The sequence below is a fragment of the Salvelinus sp. IW2-2015 genome, linkage group LG7 (assembly GCF_002910315.2).
Source record: "Salvelinus sp. IW2-2015 linkage group LG7, ASM291031v2, whole genome shotgun sequence".
Taxonomy (NCBI): Eukaryota; Metazoa; Chordata; class Actinopteri; order Salmoniformes; family Salmonidae; genus Salvelinus; species Salvelinus sp. IW2-2015.
In genome coordinates, this window is record NC_036847.1 from 17,720,365 (window position 1) to 17,738,167 (window position 17,803).

Consider the following 17,803-nt stretch of genomic DNA (forward strand, 5'->3'; position numbering starts at 1 on the left):
CTGAAAGTTAAAATTCTTCCTTATATTGTTTTACATTTTAAAGACTCTCTTCGCTTTTTGCACGATTGTCTAGTTTGCCATAAAATGTAAAGATATGASAAAATGGGCACCTTTCCAGAGCAATGACGTTTGGCCAGAGTTCTTGAGCCTATTGCTATTCGAAGTGTCTTGAAAGACCGTTAAGAAATAAGGGAGTGAACACTGGAGGGGAGGGGGGGAGTCAGAGCGAAGAACCGACTAGAATGCTCGCGCTTTTTACCTTGCGCGCACTAACTCACGGAGGCTACCCGAGCAACTAACAGACAACATTTGATCTGTGGGAAATATTACAAGAATGTAATGTTCCAGAAAAGCGGAAACAAAACGGGAAAGTCTCGGTGAAAGTGAGAATTGGGGATATGAAGTTTCAAGCCGCAATTTATAGCCTAAGTACCCTGAATGGAAGGCTCATTACCATTTCAGTTGGAGCGACGGTTCAGGAAATGAACACATTTTTGGAGGAAACTCTATTGATATCATCATAATTCTTTCTACCGAAATTGATCACAATAAACACTTGAGATGGAGAGTCGGATTTTGTTTACTTGCATACTGGTTGGAATGTTCCTGCGGAAATCATGTGGTCAAAACTCAGCAACTGAAGAAGGTGAGCATTGCAGGTGGTGGCCGATGGTCTAGTGGTGGGGTGACGGAGAGACTAGGGAGGAGAAGTCAGTATCTCCAACTGGTGTTATTATATTAAAGGCACAATACTTGTATCATCTGTCATATAATTTCTACACTGAGTATACAAAGCATTAAGAACACCTGCTCTTTCCATGACATAGACTGACCAGGTGAATCCAGGTGAAAGCTATGATCCCTCATTCATGTCACTTGTTAAATCCACTTCAGTCAGTGTAGATGAAGGGGAGGAGACAGGTTAAAGAAGGATTTTTAAGCCTTTGAGACATGTGTGCCATTCAGATGGTGAGTGGGAAAGACAAAATATTTAAGTGCCGTTTTGTTTTTCACGCTCAACAGTTTCCAGTGTGTATCAAGAATGGTCCACCACCCGAAGGACATCCAGCTAACTTGACACAACTGTAGGAAGCATTGAAGTCAACATGGGTCATCATCCCTGTAGAATGCTGTTGAAACCTTGTAGAGTCCATGCCCTGATGAATTGAGGCTGTTCTAAGGGCAAATATAAGGAAGGCATTTCTAATGTTTGGTATACTCAGTGTATGTTTATCTGTTCCTGACTTTAACACTATGTGAAATTGATGTGCTTATTATTCCATGCGATGTAAATTAAAACAAATGATTGATTATAACACCATTACTAATTACTGAATGCTTGTTACAACCATGCATGTGGTAGTTAGAGCTCATAACATATACTGTAATGGTGAAAACTAAACTTGCTGGTGAGTCAGTTCCATCTGTCAGTGGTCTGTCTTTATGACTCCGTGTAAGTGTATAGTGTACAGACTTCTCACACAGACTTCCATTTATAGAGAATAGACAGGCTTTGACTAACATAGCTTAATTACTTTCTATGCGTCTCACTCAAACATAGAAATCAGTGGCGGTCAGTGCCGTTTATGATGAGGGAGGACAGCATGTTGGAAGACTGTCATTCATATTCCATTCAACCCAGTTCAATGTAACATCGATGGGTTTAGGCTACTACATGATACTCCAATTTTCCCTATATCCATCATGAGGTTGCTACAACTTAGCCTATGAATAAAAGTTTACAACGTAGGTGCACACAGGTTGAGAGAAAAACAGACAGTGACGCATGGCCAGACAGTGACACATTCAATACTGCCTTAAGCTAGATACAGGCAAGAGTGTTTATCTAGGGCGTAATCATTAGTCCAACAGTTGCAAATGAGAGTTTCTTTTAGACAAATTCAGGTATTTTTTATCTCAGTTTCATTTGCATCCGTTTAAGAAAAGTTTTTCAACAGAATCGGCAGAATGAATACACCCCTGATCACTTTCATAGTAGCCACATTGTATTCATTCTAGCCTCTATGCACTCTCCTCCTCCCTTTGTTTGTGGACTTCAATGAACAATACATCAGCTGTATGTGACCAGGTGAAAAAAACTTTCCAAGCCAAACCATGTCATAACCGCAACACACAGCCTACATCATTGTCTCCATATTAGCTAAAGTAACGTCCTAGTCAACATAGCTAATAGAACTAATGTGTTAGTAAACCCGCTACAATCATGCAGTAATGCTACAGTGTATAGTTAGTAAGCAGTTAGACCGGCAGGCCCCGGTGACAATACATTAATAAAACGAAAAGCTTACCTTGACTTGGAAGACTTTCAGTGTTGTGTTGGATAGTCATAGCCAGCTAGCTAACATAGCATCCCACTGTTTGAGGTGTTTGAGTAACTAAACTAGCCAGCTGCATTTGCTAGCTAAGTAAGTTAAACTGAAAATGAAAAAAAATTGGTTTCTCTCTCTCGCTTCTCCTTMATTTTTGAAGAAATTAATTTGTTGAAAACTGTTAAACTATTATCTTTCTCTTTGAGTCAACTACTCACCATATTTTATGCACTACAGTGCTAGCTAGCTGTAGCTTATGCTTTCAGTACTAGATTAATTCTCTGATCCTTTGATTGCGTGGACAACATGTCAGTTCATGCTGTAAGAGCTCTGATAGGTTGGAGGATGTCCTCCGGTGTCATAATTACTGTGTAAGTTTATGGAAGGGGGTGAGAACCAAGAGCCTTCAAGGTTTTATATTGAAGTTAATGTACCAAGAGGAGAATGGAAGCTAGCTGTTCTCCGGCTACACCATGGTGCTGCCCTACAGAGTGCTGTTGAGGCTACTGTGTTTTAATCAATTATTTGGTAATGTGAATATATTTAGTATAGTTTTATCTAAAAAGGAGAACTTTTTCAATGTTTTACCATTTTTTATTTTTATGAAATTCACTGAGGAGGATGGTCCTCCCCTTCCTCCTCTGAGGAGCCTCCACTAATAGAAATGCTTTTAATACTAAAGACCCGGCAGAGAATCACAGATTATCCAGGTTTGATCCCCTGTGATGATGTATTTTGATCCTACTTATAGCCTACTGATGGTGATATAACCACATAATGTTTTAGAACCAAGAAGAGCTGTGGAAGAGGCCTTTTCTAACACATCTGAGCTGTGTGTATGTGTGCGCGCACATGCATGCATGCATACGTGTGTGTGTGTGTGTGTGTGTGTGTGTGTGTGTGTGTGTGTGTGTGTGTGTGTGTGTGTGTGTGTGTGTGTGTGTGTGTGTGTGTGTGTGTGTGTGTGCATGCATGTGTGAAGCAGGTCTAAAGAGTTATTGTCAGTTACTCCCATGCCCATGAAGGCTCTGTGGTTTCATAATTTACATTCAGTGTGTAACCACTAATATACAGTATTAGTCAAGCTTGTTCAGGGTGTACTGTAAACCTAACACCGCAATAAAGCTAATACTAATGTACAAGACAGTTCAGACCCAAACAGTTGGTTTACAGTAAACATAGAGACCAGAGAGACACAGACAGAACTACAGTTTACTGGGGCTTAACATTGTGTGCAGTGTAACTGCAGCCCCTCCCTCTTAGGGAGCTGGAGCACAAAGTCCAGATGTGCGTGCGTGTGTGTGTGCATGCTTGAGTGTACACTCGTCTTTCAACACTACACTCTTATCAGTACAGCGACCACACATCGAGTGTCAAATTGAAGCTGGAAAATTAACATGGCACATCTCTCTCTCTCGCTCTCTCTCTCTCGCTCTCTCTCTCTCTGTATATGGGTATACGTCTACTACCGCACATTCCTCTTCTTCTCACAAATGGAACTGCCAATACACACCTCCCCCTTAACATTTCTCTCTCTCTATTCCCACCTCCAACCTACCCTCCTCCTTATACCACCAATATAAGGAGTTCCTACAGTTCTCCCCCTCACCCCTTCTTACTCACTCTCTCACTTTAATGAGAAGCACTGCTCCGTGCTACTGTTATGAAATATGGAACATTTGTAAAATGTTGCCTAGTCTAAATGTTATGACAGTATTTTCATCCATCCCTCATCTGGCCACCCCTCCTCTGATCTATCTCACTTTTTCATCCCTTATTTTAGGATGGCCTGTTTGTTTTGATCTGGTCTTATCGCTGTAATTACTTGTTTTCCACTAATTTCCTTTCTTCGGACAGTTCACACCTCTCCACACATTTTTTTTCTCTTTTCATTTTGTTTCAGTTTCTCCCGCTTTCAGACTTATGGCATTTTCTATAAAGGTTTTAATGACTGTGGGACAGTGTTGTTCCAAGGAGGTGGATGGTGAGGGGGAGATTCTTTGTGTGTGTGTGTGTGTGTGTGTGTGTGTGAGTGAGTGTGTGTATGAGTGTGTGCACACTCACATACTGAACAGAAGGAGAACCACTGGAAAAAGTTAAGGGAGGGAGAAGGAATCAGAGAGAGAGTGAGAAAAGAGAGAGAAAGTTGAAAATAGCAGTGGGTTTTCCCACAGATGCTCCACACAGTCTCAGTGAGTTCTGGGATTGTACTTTTCCCAGTAAATGTTTGGCTGGCTATCATTAATAATTAGTTTGCTTCTCTACGGTAAGTTTGTGGGTAAACGAATAACTATAACACATTGTTTCCCTGTTTCCCACATACACTAATTGTAGTGTATCTCACACATCTATTATAAGTACTATGCTTATAGAAAGTTCCCCATCGTGAAGACCCACAGTGGTGTAAATATTGCTTAACTCTGGGAGTATATAATTCTCAACAGTATGCTGTGACTTATTAATTTTCACATAATATTAGCATTATATTCTATAGCCTATAGATATGAATCTATATTCTATATACCCTATCTCTGTAAAAATCTAGTGGATGTTTGTCCACCACCTGTAACGCTCTCCTTTCCTTTTCTCTCCTCTCAGTGTTGAACTGCTGTGAGGGCGACATTCTCTTCCTATTGGACTCCTCGGGCAGCGTCTCATCCTATGAGTACTCCCGCATGCTGGGCTTCCTGTCCGAGCTCCTCCTCCCCTTCTCATTGGGCGAGGACCAGGTGAGGGTGGGGCTACTGCAGGTGGGCACCCAACCCCGCCTCGAGTTTGGCTTTGACGCCCACAATACCCAATCTGGCCTCCAGGAGGCACTGGGGAACACCAAGGCTCTGAGGGGCGACACCAATACAGAGGAGGCCCTCAGGATGGCCAAGGACTGGGTGCTGAAGCCTGGAGGGGCCGGGGGGGCCAGGACAGAGCTACCCAGGGTTCTAGTGTGGCTGACGGACGGGGTGAAGCCGGGTGATGTGATTGGACCAATGGAGGAGCTGAGAGAGGAGGGCGTGGCCGTTCTGGTGATCTCCACGGGCCACGGGAACTACCAGGTGCTGCGGCAGGTGGTCACCCCACCTGTGGAGTCACACCTGTACTTTGTGGACATCGACGATATGAGTATCATCACCGAGGACCTGAGGGATGCCATTATTGGTGAGTGTGTGTGGCATTCTGTGTGTGTCCAATTTGATTCCTCAATTGACAGCAATTGACATGGACCTGACAGGTTCTTTTGAGCTCTACTCTAGACGTTGCTGCTGTACAAATGCATGTCTACATTCTACTCCTTTATCACATACCCACTCCTAGAGACTGTGAGACATAGAGGGAATGCAGTGACAGTATATGTTAGACTGTAATGAGAGAGGGGGGGCTATTAATAAAGAAATGATCCTACCGTGCCCCTCTATGGTGCCAGAGATATATAGAGGGTATTTCTCTGGTCAGATAGAGTAGCAGTCATTTGGACACAATCACTTCCAGTAAACATATGTAGCTCTAAGACAGGATGCATACTGTAGTGATGGGCAGACGCATAGTGTAAATACAGGTTCTTTACGACACAGAAGGAGAAATCCATGGTCCCTCTAGCGAGTGCCTGAAGTTCCTATCCTCTGACACTGAAACCTTTCTTGGGTTTGCTATTTGTTACAGAAGTATCTTCAGAACTGGGTTGTCTATTTCGAGGGGTTTTATGGCATGCAATGTGAATGCATTGGGGAACCCACAGTCTGTGTGTCTGTCTGAGCTTCTCTCTTTCATCCTTTTCCTCCCTCTCTTTTTTGCYATCTTGTTCTGGTTATCCAAGGATGAATGCTCACCAGTGAGAGAAAGGAATCCGCACACTGTGATAATATGGTCGTAAAGGTGTTTAGGCAAGAGGAGGCTGGTGAAGGGAGGATGGCTCAAGTAATAGCTGGAATGGAATGAATGGAACGGTATACCGCCATCGTCCCAATATACCGTTCCATTCATTAAATTTCAGCCATTACAATGAGCATGTCCTTCAATTTAAAGTGGAGTTTTATATTTCACCAGTGTTTCAGTCCTTCGGTCTCGTTCTGTCTCTCCTCTAACAGAGATCCTCTGGGCTGAACGGCTCCAGGTGCGAGATGTGTCCACAGACAGCGCTGTGCTGCAGTGGCGACCGGTTTTGGCCGGTTTGACCGGCTATTATGACATCCGGTTTGGACCGGCTCCCAGTGGGGGAGTGGTTGGAGGAGGAGCAGGGGGGCCTGGTACCAGCCCCAGTACCAGCGGTGGCCAGTACCAGAGACTCACCCGGCCAGGGGACTCTAGCACGGCCAGGCTGACGGGACTAAAGCCAGACACCACCTACACAGCCACACTGACTCCTGAGTCCAACCTGCAGGTGCTCAACCCCCTCTCCGTCACCTTCACCACTAAGCCAGGTAAGAGGTGGCATGTTTACATTTGACATTTACAACATTTACATTGTTAATTGTAACAATGTTGGCTCAGTTGGTTGGGATGTGGTGTCTTTGGGGTGTCCAGCATGGGCACACTGTATACCGAATATTCTTTAGTCACTTTCGACAAAAGCACCTGGTAAATCACCAGATTATATATATTTTAATATTATATTATTACATATAACTTATCGTCTCCTCAGAGGTGTTGAGCCCAGCCGTGGTGACGGTGTCTGATTCAGAGGCCAACAGTGTGAGGGTGAGCTGGGGTCCTCTGCAGCCAGAGTCTGTCCAGAGCTTCCAGGTGGAGTACTCAGCGCTCCCGGGGGGGAAGCTTCACATGACTACTGTGGGCCGGGGGCAGAACTCCACCATGCTGACCAACCTCCAGCCAGACACCCAGTACCTGGTCACCGTGAGCGCCCGTCACTCCTATGGCCAGGAGAGGGCCATGTCTGTCAAAGTGTGCACTGAGGAGGGTAAGGAGCATATAGCATTATGGATATGTTCTTAGGCACAGATGCGGTATGGGATTAGCCTCAAAGTTTTTAAACTGAAGCAATAAAATGGGAAAATGCTAAATGTACTATTACCCTTCACATACCACTGTATAGATGCAGCACGTAGGCCTTTTTCTCTCTCAATTTAATTTCAATTGCTTTATTGGCATGACGTAACAATGTAAATATTGCTAAAGTGTACTTTGGAAAATGAATCCCCTCCCTCCCTTCTCAGTGAGGCCGGATCTTGCAGACCTGCGGCTGACCACGGTGGGCAGTGACTCTGTGCAGGTGGACTGGAAAGCCAGCATGGACGGCCTCAGGGGCTACTGGCTCACCTGGGAGGGACAGGACGGCCACGGCTCTACCACAGCCCAGCGCTCCTCCTTCTACCTGCCCCCCAACTTACTGTCCACACGTCTGACACACCTGCCCCCCGCCACCAGAGTGTGTGTGTCGCCTGTATACCGGACGACACGCGGGAAGGGCCTCTGCTGCACGGCCCAGCTTTATTCAGGTGAGAGAATGGGCTGCCGCCATTTTGAATGAGGATATGAACCCTTCAGCACTGTTGGTTGGGGTCAGTTAATTTCAGTTGTGTTGAGTTGGTCAATTGGAGCAAACATGGATATTTTAAAGGCATGTTCAATTGGATCCTAGAATTGGTGCTTTTGAATGCATCCAAGCCAACTCTTTGTTTGGATAAGGATGAGATTTGAATTACATTTTGAATCTGAAAAGGTTGTCATAATGATGAGACCAAGGCACAGCGTGAGTAGAGTTCCACATAATTTTTATAAACTGAAACTCACCTAACAAAACGCTACTGATGTGCACTAAGGCAACTATACATAGACAAGATCCCACAACACAAATGAGGAAAATGGCTACCTAAATATGATCCCCAATCAGAGACAACGATAAACAGCTGTCTCTGATTGGGAACCATATCAGGCCAACATAGCCATACAAAAACCCCTAGACATACAAAAACCCTAGACATACAAAAACTAGAGTACCCACCCTAGTCACACCCTGACCTAACCAAAATATATAGAGGTAGAGGTAGTCTTTTTATTGCCCATATTACAACATTGATTCACTGGTAGCATGTCGCCAGGACTCCTGAGAATTGTTTTAACAACTCCAAAATAGTTCCTGCTAGACAGGATGTTTCTATAAAGAAATGTATGAGCCTAATAGTAAAGACATGTAATTTAACTGTCAAAATACATTTTGATGACCTTTTAATTTGGCATGAACTTTACCAGTCATGATGTTTTCATCTTATTGTCAAACAAATTAATTCAAAAAGTATGGTACAGGCATATGTTCGTCCAGTCCTCTAAAATAAATTCAGCAACCAAACAGTGCACTGTGCACTCCGCCATTTGATGAATGGAAAGAGACATCTGTTAGAAAGTTGGTTGCAATTTCAGTTGAATCCACCAACTATTGTGATTAAACGCAAATATACTAACTCATTGATAAAAAAACAACATTAAAAACAAAAAAAAAGAGGTATAATCTTTGTAAATGATATCATAAATATGACTGGTGGAGTTATGTCACACATGCAGCTAACAAAAATATATGGAATTGTCTGCTCTACACAAAATTACAATCAACTAATTGCAGCATTAACGCAAAAACGGAAGAGGCAAGTGGAATGGGGAAAAAGTTTGGAACTTGTTTGGTCAGCCCTGCGTTAAAGACCAACATTGGTTAAAGAAAATTGTGATAAATAAAAAAGTATACCACTTTTATTTAAGGACCAAACAATTGACAGCTGTGTCATATAGATTGCAAAATAGTTGAAGTGATTTTCGATGTACCGATTCCATGGCACATTTTATGAACTGATACGCAAAATGACACCGGTTTCAAAACTTTTTCAATTTAAATTATACAAAATTCTTGCAACCAATAGAATGTTATATATAGGGATACAACCATCCCAGCTCTGCAGATTTCTATGCGAAGAGACAATCAATACATCATTTGTTTTGGTACTGTCCATATGTAGCTTGTTTTTGATCGCAGGTCCATGAATGGCCGAAGAATTGCAACATTTACCTGGAGCTAACTCTGCAGATAGCACTACTGGGTGATTTGAAAAGTCATAGTCAATCGATCAATAATGTAATAATACTTTTAGCAAAAATGTTTTGTTAATTTACAATCTGTAGAAACTATGAGAATAGAAGCGATCAGAACTTTTCTTTATTTTTCAAGTAACAGACACATCTCAACATCAACTGTTCAGAGGAGACTTTGTGAATCAGGCCTTCATGGTCAAATTGTTGCAAAGAAACCACTACTAAAGGACACCAATGAGAAGAAGATATGTGAGATTTTTGGTTCCAACCGCCGTGTCTTTGCGAGCGCAGAGTAGGTGAACGGATGATCTCCACATGTGTAGTTCCAACCGTGAAGCATGGAGGAGGTGATGCTGTGGGGGTGCTTTGTTGGTGACACTGTCAGTGATTTATTTACAATTCAAGGCACACTTAACCAGCATGGCTACCACAGCATTCTGAAGCGGCACGCCATCCCATCTGGTTTGCACTTAGTGGGACTATCATTTGTTTTTCATCAGGACAATGACCCAACACACCTCCAGGCTGTGTAAGGGCTATTTGACCAAGAAGGAGAGTGATGAAGTGCTGCATCAGATGACCTGGCCTCCACAATCACCAAACCTCAACCCAATTGAGATGGTTTGGGATGAGTTGGACCGCAGAGTGAAGGAAAAGCAGCCGACAAGTGCTTAGCATATGTGGGAACTCCTTCAAGATAGTTGGAAAAGTATTCCAGGTGAAGCTGGTTGAGAGAATGTCAATAATGTGCAAAGCTGTCATCAAGGCAAAGGGTGGCTTCTTTGAAGAATCTGAAATATTAAATATATTTTGATTTGTTTAACACTTTTTGGGTTACTACATGATTCCATGTGTTATTTTATAGTTTTGATTTCTTCACTATTATTCTACAATGTAGAAAATAGTAAAAATAAATAAAAACCCTTGAATGAGTAGGTGTGTCCAAACTTTTGACTGGTACTGTATATATACAGGGCCTTCGGAAAGTATTCAGATCCCTTTACTTTTTCCAAATGTTGTTACGTTACAGCCTTATTCTGAAATTGATTAAATAAAAACCTTATTTATGTAAGTATTCAAACCCTTTGCTATGAGATTCGAAGTTGAGCTCAGGTGCATCCTGTTTCCATTGATCATCCTTGATGTTTCTACAACTTGATTGGAGACCTCCTGTGGTAAATTCAATTGATTGGGCATGATTTATAAAGGCACACAACTGTCTATAAAAAGGTCCCACAGTTGACAGTGCATGTCACAGCAAAAACCAAGCCATGAGATCAAAGGAATTGTCCGTAGAGCTCCGAGACAGGATTGTGTCAAGGCACAGAATGGAAGAAGTTTGGAACCACCAAGACTCTTCCTAGAGCTGGCTGCCAGGCCAAACTGAGCATTCGGGGGAGAAGGGCTTTGGTCAGGGAGGTGACCAAGGACCCGAGGGTCACTCTGAGAGAGCTGTAGAGTTCCTCTGTGCAGATGGGAGAACCTTCCAGAAGGACAACCATCTCTGCAGCACTCCAATCAGGCCTTTATGGTAGTGGCCAGACGGAAGCCACTCCTCAGTAAAAGGCACATGACAGCCCACTTGGAGTTTGCCAAAAGGCAACTAAAGGACTCTCAGGCCATGAGAAAGAAGATTCTCTGGTCCGATGAAATCAAGATTGAACTCTTTGGCTTGAATGCCAAGCGTCACGTCTGGAGGAGACCTGGCACCACCCCAACGTGAAGCATGGTGGTGGCAGCATCATCATCATGCTGTGGGGATGTTTTTCAGCGGCAGGGACTGTGAGACTAGTCAGGATCGAGGCAAAGATAAACGGAGCAAAGTACAGAGAGATCCTTCATGAAAACCTGCTCCAGAGCACTCAGGACCTCAGACTGGGGCGAAGGTTCACCTTCCAACAGGACAACGACCCTAAGCACACAGCCAAGACAACGCAGGAGTGGCTTCGCGACAAGTCTCTGAATGTCCTTGAGTGGCCCAGCCAGAGCCCGAACTTGAACCCGATCGAACATCTCTGGAGAAACCTGAAAATAGCTGTGCATCAACACTCCCCATCCAACCTTACAGAGCTTGAGAGGATCTGCAGAGAAAATGAGAGAAACTCCCCAAATACAGGTGTGCCAAGCTTGTGGCGTGATACCGAAGAAGACTGGAGGCTGTAGTCGCTGCCAAAGGTGCTTCAACAAAGTACTGAGTAAAGGGTCTGAATACTTATGTAAATGTGATATTTCCGTTTTTGAATTATTTATAAAATTGCAAACATTTCTAAAAGCCTGTTTTTGCTTTGTAATTAAGGCGAGATTGTGTGTTGATTGATGAGGGGGGGAAACGATGTAATCCATTTTAGAATAAGGCTGTAACGTAACAAAATGTGGAAAAAGTCAAGGGGTCTGAATACTTTCCGAAGCCACAGTATATATATATATACAAAAAATATATGGGGGATTGGAAATGATGCAGACAATTATATTGATGGAAGCTACAATATATCTGCAATATTAAAGCTGATCTGCCCCCTAAACAAAACAAAAATACAAAAAGAGACGTGTTACAAAACACCAAAAAGTCTAATTACATTCGGCGTCTTGCTGAAGAAAGGACCTTTTTTGTAGAAAGAAAAGTTGGGACACCTGAAAAGGGGCTGAGATACGGGACTGTCCCGGGATAACAAATGCAGCCACGTGGGAATTTCTTTTTTAAACCATGACACAGAGGTAGGGGTGTGTGTTTAATTTGGAATAAGCTTTCATTTTAATATTTACCACTGTAGCAGTACAAATTGCATTTGAAACAAATAKGAGAATGGTTAAATAAGTATTATTTAGAGACCCCCCCTCCAAGTTTGACATTGTTGCATCTAGTTCATGTCTCATTCTGGGGGTCTAAGACCCCAACTGGGCCCTCCGTAATTAGCACTCTGCCACTAGATTCTGTCTGACCCCAAAGTAACCACACCAAAAAGTAGTTGTGGTTATGGCTACTGGGGTTTCTATGGCAACTAACTAACAGTGTTCATTACAGTTTGACATGGTATGCCTCTTGGGTTGCTACTGGGAAGGTCTGGTGTGAGGTTTTAATGTGCGTCTGTTTCCTTCTGCCTTTCAGATGCATCGGCTTGGGGCCACAGATCATAACATTGCTGAGTTTAACAGGCACTGTACTATGGCAAGGATGGAGGGAGGAAGGAGAAGAACAGATAGAAGAACAATACATCTGAACTTGCATCCCTCTCTCAGTTCATTCTATCCTCTCTGGACATCATCCACAATACACGAGGCCTTTGGCTTACAAAGCACTTGTGTTTAATAGATACTGATACAATACATATAGGCTTACTGTACTATAAAACTGTTGCTCTATTAGTCAGCACCCTAACTGAACTGTGGGTTGCAATCTTCTGCAATGCAGACATCTTGATTTTCACATATTGCCTAAAACCTGTAATCACACTTAAAACATTTGTTTGTTTGACTGTTTGTTTTTGATATGATCTTAAGATAGAGGTTGGCCAAGCATAGCAGTCTAGATCAAGCTAATTCTGGTTTGCGGTATCATACAAGATGTAGTTTTAATCAAAAAGATTAACGTACAGTAACACATTTTTCGAGYGCACAGAGAGCAACTATGCAATATACTTTCAATGTTTCCCAAGGCACCCACCCCTAATATTTTGTAACATTGAATACATGTGTGCGCAAACTCAGCTTAGACTTTAATTGAAGGGCAAGTGAACACAGAACCCTTAATAACAGAGAGGAACTCCTTTGAACTAATTACAAATCCCAAACAGATTCTCTATGTGGCTACACTGATAAAACTACGGACAGATGTTCTACTAGTGAGATGTTGCAGATGTGTTTTTGATAAAGAATGGTCACACTGATATTTTCCAGGATTGTTTTGACTCATCATCACCAACACTTAAACATGGATGTATTGGCAAACTGTTACATTGGATGATGCTGTATTCAGTCATACAGGTTGGCCATTGAACCAGGGGGCATACAGTGGGTATCATAAGTATTCATACCCCTTGACTTTTTCCACATTTTGTTGTGTTACAAAGTGGGATTAAAATGGATTTAATTGTCTTTTTTTTGTCAACAATCTACACAAAATAATCTGTTATGTCATAGTGGAAGAAAAATTCTAACATTTGTAAGAAATAGAGTAATATATCTTGATTAGATAAATATTCAACCCCCTGAGTCAGTACATGTTAGAAGCACCTTTGGCAGCAATTACAACTGTGAGTCTTTCTGGGTAAATCTCTAAGAACTTTGCATACCTGGATTGTACAATATTTGCACATTATTCTTCAATTTGCAAGTCTTGCCATAGATTTTCAAGCCGATTTAAGTCAAAACTGGAGCTAGGCCACACAGTAACATTCAATGTGATCTTGGTAAGCAACTCCAGTGTATATTTTGGCCTTGTGTTTTAGGTTTTTGTCCTGTGAAAGTTGAATTTGTCTCCCAGTGTCTGTTGGAAAGCAGACTGAACCAGGTTTTCCATTAGGATTTTTCCTGTGCGTAGCTCTATTCCGGAGCTTTTTATCCTAAAAAACTCCCTAGTCCTTGCTGATGACACCATGCTTGAAAATATGAAGATTGGTATTCAGTGATGTGTTGGATTTGTCCCAAACACAACGTTTTGTTTTCAGGACATAAAGTTAATTTCTTTGGCAAATTTAAAAAAAATAGTTTTACTTTAGTGCCTTATTGCAAACAGGATGCATGTTTTGGAATCTTTTTTATTCTGTACAGGCTTCTTTCTTTTCACTCCATCATTTAGGTTAGTATTGTGGTGTAACTACAATGTTGTTGATCCATCCTAAGTTTTCTGCAATCACAGCCATTAAACTCTGTAACTGTTTCAAAGTCACCTTTGGCCTCATGGTGAAATCCCTGAGCAGCTTCCTTCCTCTCCGGCAACTGAGTTAGGAAGGACGCATGCATGCCCGCGGGAAGATGTTTTGGGTTAGGGGTGCGGGTTGAGGAACGGGGGGGTGCCGAGGAGTATTTTTGTTTGCTCAGACAGGATCAATAAAGGCCTAGTTAATCATTTGTGTGATTTTTTCAAATGTATTTATTTATCAGGGGGTGATGCAGCACCCTTACTTCCAGCAGCTATGATATCTTTGTAGTGACTGGGTGTATTAATACAGCATCCAAAGTGTAATTAATAACTTCACCATGCTCAAAGGGATATTCAATATCTGCTTTTGTTTTACCCATCTACCAATAGGTGCCCTTCTTTGTGAGGCGTTGGAAAACCTCTCTGCTCTTTGTGTTGGATCGGTGTTTGAAATTCACTGCCCAACTGAGGGATTTTTCGTATGTGTGGGGKRSAGGGGGGGGGGGKGGGGGGTACATTATTCAAAAATAATGTTAAACACTATTATTGAGTCCATGCAACTTATTATGTGACTTGTTAAGCCTAAATTTACTCCTGAACTAATTTACGCTTGCCTAAACAAAGGGAGTGAATACTTATGCAACAACTAGATTTTAGTTATTTCATTTGTAAACATTTGTAACATTTTATTTTCACTTTGACATTATAGAGTATCTTGTGTAGATCACCATTACATCTATTTCAATCCTACTTTGTAACACAACAACATTTAAAAAATCTAAAGGGGATGAATACTTATGATGCCCACTCCACTGAAGGTATGCAGAGGAAATATAAATGATTTTACCAAATTCCTTTGACCATGTTCATACTGTAATGTGTGGAGATCTGTTCACAGTATCTGGCTCTGTTTACTGCTGGTCTCTGCTGCCTCCCTGTGGAAGTTGTACTGATGCGTTTTAGATCTACATTTTTAGATGCGTTCAAGGTTCTAGGTTGGTTCATATTCAATAAATTGGGAGTTGTACATCAGTTAAGACACACATCAGTTAAGAATGCCTTTGACTATTTATTGAGGATCGGGATGCTGATTGGAGGAATTCATTAAGGAAGGGTTGATAACAAAAGGGATTGCAGAAATTAGGATGAATGTGAATCAGATGTATGCCCCGCCTTTGCTGATTGGCGAGGAAAAGCGATTGGTTGGAAATGGAGGTTGTCATAGGATGAGTCTTATTTCATGGCCCTCACAATATTCTAATTTTCTCTTCTCCCTCTTTGCCATTTTCGCCTCCTGCTTTTTTTCTTTTAATTGTTGCTTCCTTATTTTCTTCTGCCTCTTTCTTCTCTTTTAATCGCTTTTTTCTCCTCAGCTCTCTTTTTTGCCTCCTACTGCACTTGCTTCTTTTCCTCCTCCTGTTCCCACACTATCCTTCTCTTATATTTTCTCYCTCTCTTTATCCCTCATTCTCTGTTTCTCCCAACACCTTTTCTCCTCCTTTCCCATTATCACCTGTTCTGTCTTTTTGCCTTTTCTTCCCTGCTTTTGCCTTCTGCTGCAATTTCTTGAGGATCTGCTGTTTGTTCTTTAACTCCTGTTCTATGAATTGTCTTTGTTGTTTAACACCAGTCTATCCTCTTCATCACCCTCATTATCACTCAGAGGTTTCTTTCTCTTTTTTTCTCACTCTCCTTTAGGGACTCCTTTCCCTTCCTCCTCTCTTCCTCAGTTTCACTGTCACTCTTGAGAAGTTGTCTCTTGTGCAGAGGTCTCCTCATTCTGGAGGATATTTCTCAGAGGGAGTCCATAGATTCAGTCTCACCCACTGAGTCCTTCTCAGAGGTTACAACCYCGGGAGGTCCAGAGCAGGAGCAGCCATTGGCGAGGACAGCAGGAGGAGCTTGGCGTGTGGTACTGGAGGATGGCACTGAGGGCTTGGGGGGAAGAGATGCTGGGGCACGCTTCCTGGTCTGTCCAGGGTGAGGTGCAGCTGGGTATGGCAAGGGGGAGGGGGGGCAGGCAGGTAACTTAGTGCAGGCATGTMTGGCTGGCTTTTGAAAATACCAGCTCTGCCCTGAGAAAGGATGGGCAGAGTTGGGATGCATGATGGAGGAGGCTGACTGCTGCTTCACCACTCTGTGTGGAGCCAGACAGAGGGGTGGACGGATAGACGAAAATACAGACGGAATTTAACCCGACTCTAACCTTACCCAGAGGCCAAAGCTGGTTCGAAAGTACATCATTATTACAATGAAATGACCCCCATCTACAAAACAGAGGATGATGATCTGGCCTTACCTCCTCCTGTATGGCTCTGAGTTTTCAGCTCCTCCCAGATTATCTCATGTCCATCCCTCTCTTTTTCTGAAACGTGTTCACTCCCACACGTCCTCCTGCGAGTCAGCCCTGCTCTGAAGGAGGATGGGAAGAGTTGGGAAATCGGGATTCTGAATGGAGGAGGCAGATGGCTGATTCACCTCGCCACTCTGTGTGGAGACAGACAGAAAGGCAACATCATAGAAGATCTCCCAGTGGCCATTCCACAGTCCTCTTCCCCATTACAGATACAGGAAATATCAGAATGGTCAGTTCTATCTGGGAGGCTTGGGACCTCCCTACCCCATTGAAGTTGACATTTAAAATGGTTAAGGTTAGGGTTAGGTAAGGGTTAGGGTTTAGAGTAGGGACGTCCGAAGGAACCCGGATAGCACTGACCTATACAGAATAAATATATTTTTTTCCCTCGGTCTCCTGCTGTTTCATGGTCACACCATCCCACACCTCCTCCATATTTTTCTGCATTTTTGTCTGAAAGGCTTCTGTCTCAGTCTGTAAGGCTTTCATTTTAGTCCTTGTAACACGATTGAAGGTAAGCGCCAGGTGCAGACAATGTTGAAGTAACAAAAGTTTATTAAATCAAACACGGGCAGTCAAAGGTAAGGACGGCAGGCAGGCTCAGAGTCAGGTCAGGCAGAGGTCGGTAATCCAGAGTAGCGGAGCAAAGGTACAGGACGGTAGACAGGGTCAGGGCAGGCAGAAGGTCAAAACAGGCACTATAGACGGGACAGGAGCAAGGGGGAAAACACTGGGAGGTATGAATGAACAAAACGAACTGGCAACAGACAAACAGAGAATACAGGTATAAACAGACAGGGGATCATGGGGAAGATGGGCAACACCTGGAGGGGGGTGGAGACAATCACAAAGACAGCTGAAACAGATCAGGGTGTGACAGTACACCCCCCTCCGACGTCCTACCTGGGCGCATATCTGGTTGACCGGGGTGTTGACATTGGAAAGCCGCGACGAGGCCTGGGTCCAGGATGTCTCTGGCGGGGACCCAACACCTCTCCTCTGGGCCATAACCCTCCCAGTCAACCAGGTACTGGAACCCCCTTCCCCGAGGTCGAACCTTCAGGAGACGCCTCACCGTGTAAGCTGGTTGGCCGTGGATGAGAAGGGAGAGAGGGGTGGGCCTGGAAACAGGAGACAAAGGGCTGTGAGACATGGGTTTAACTCTGGACACATGAAAGGTAGGATGTATACGAAGGGTCCGGGGCAACAGAAGACGAACAGCAGAGG

General features: G+C 43.1%; 1 protein-coding gene across 1 annotated transcript; it reads left to right on the top strand.

Annotated features, from left to right (window-relative positions):
- Window positions 1-227: 227 nt before the first annotated feature.
- On the top strand, window positions 228-14,429 carry vwa1 (von Willebrand factor A domain containing 1). Its single transcript, XM_023991241.2, has 6 exons — window positions 228-646; window positions 4,929-5,486; window positions 6,413-6,745; window positions 6,967-7,242; window positions 7,499-7,780; window positions 12,469-14,429. The coding sequence occupies exons 1-6, from the start codon at window positions 562-564 to the stop codon at window positions 12,495-12,497; spliced, it is 1,563 nt and encodes a 520-aa protein (XP_023847009.1). The 5' UTR covers window positions 228-561; the 3' UTR covers window positions 12,498-14,429.
- Window positions 14,430-17,803: the final 3,374 nt, after the last annotated feature.

Excerpts from the sequence above, each read along its gene's own strand:
- vwa1 (XM_023991241.2), top strand. The coding sequence starts at position 562 with ATGGAGAGTCGGATTTTGTTTACTTGCATACTGGTTGGAATGTTCCTG. Across the intron at positions 647-4,928 it reads AAACTCAGCAACTGAAGAAG|TGTTGAACTGCTGTGAGGGC; the intron begins GTGAGCATTGCA and ends CTCTCCTCTCAG. Across the intron at positions 5,487-6,412 it reads CCTGAGGGATGCCATTATTG|AGATCCTCTGGGCTGAACGG; the intron begins GTGAGTGTGTGT and ends CTCCTCTAACAG.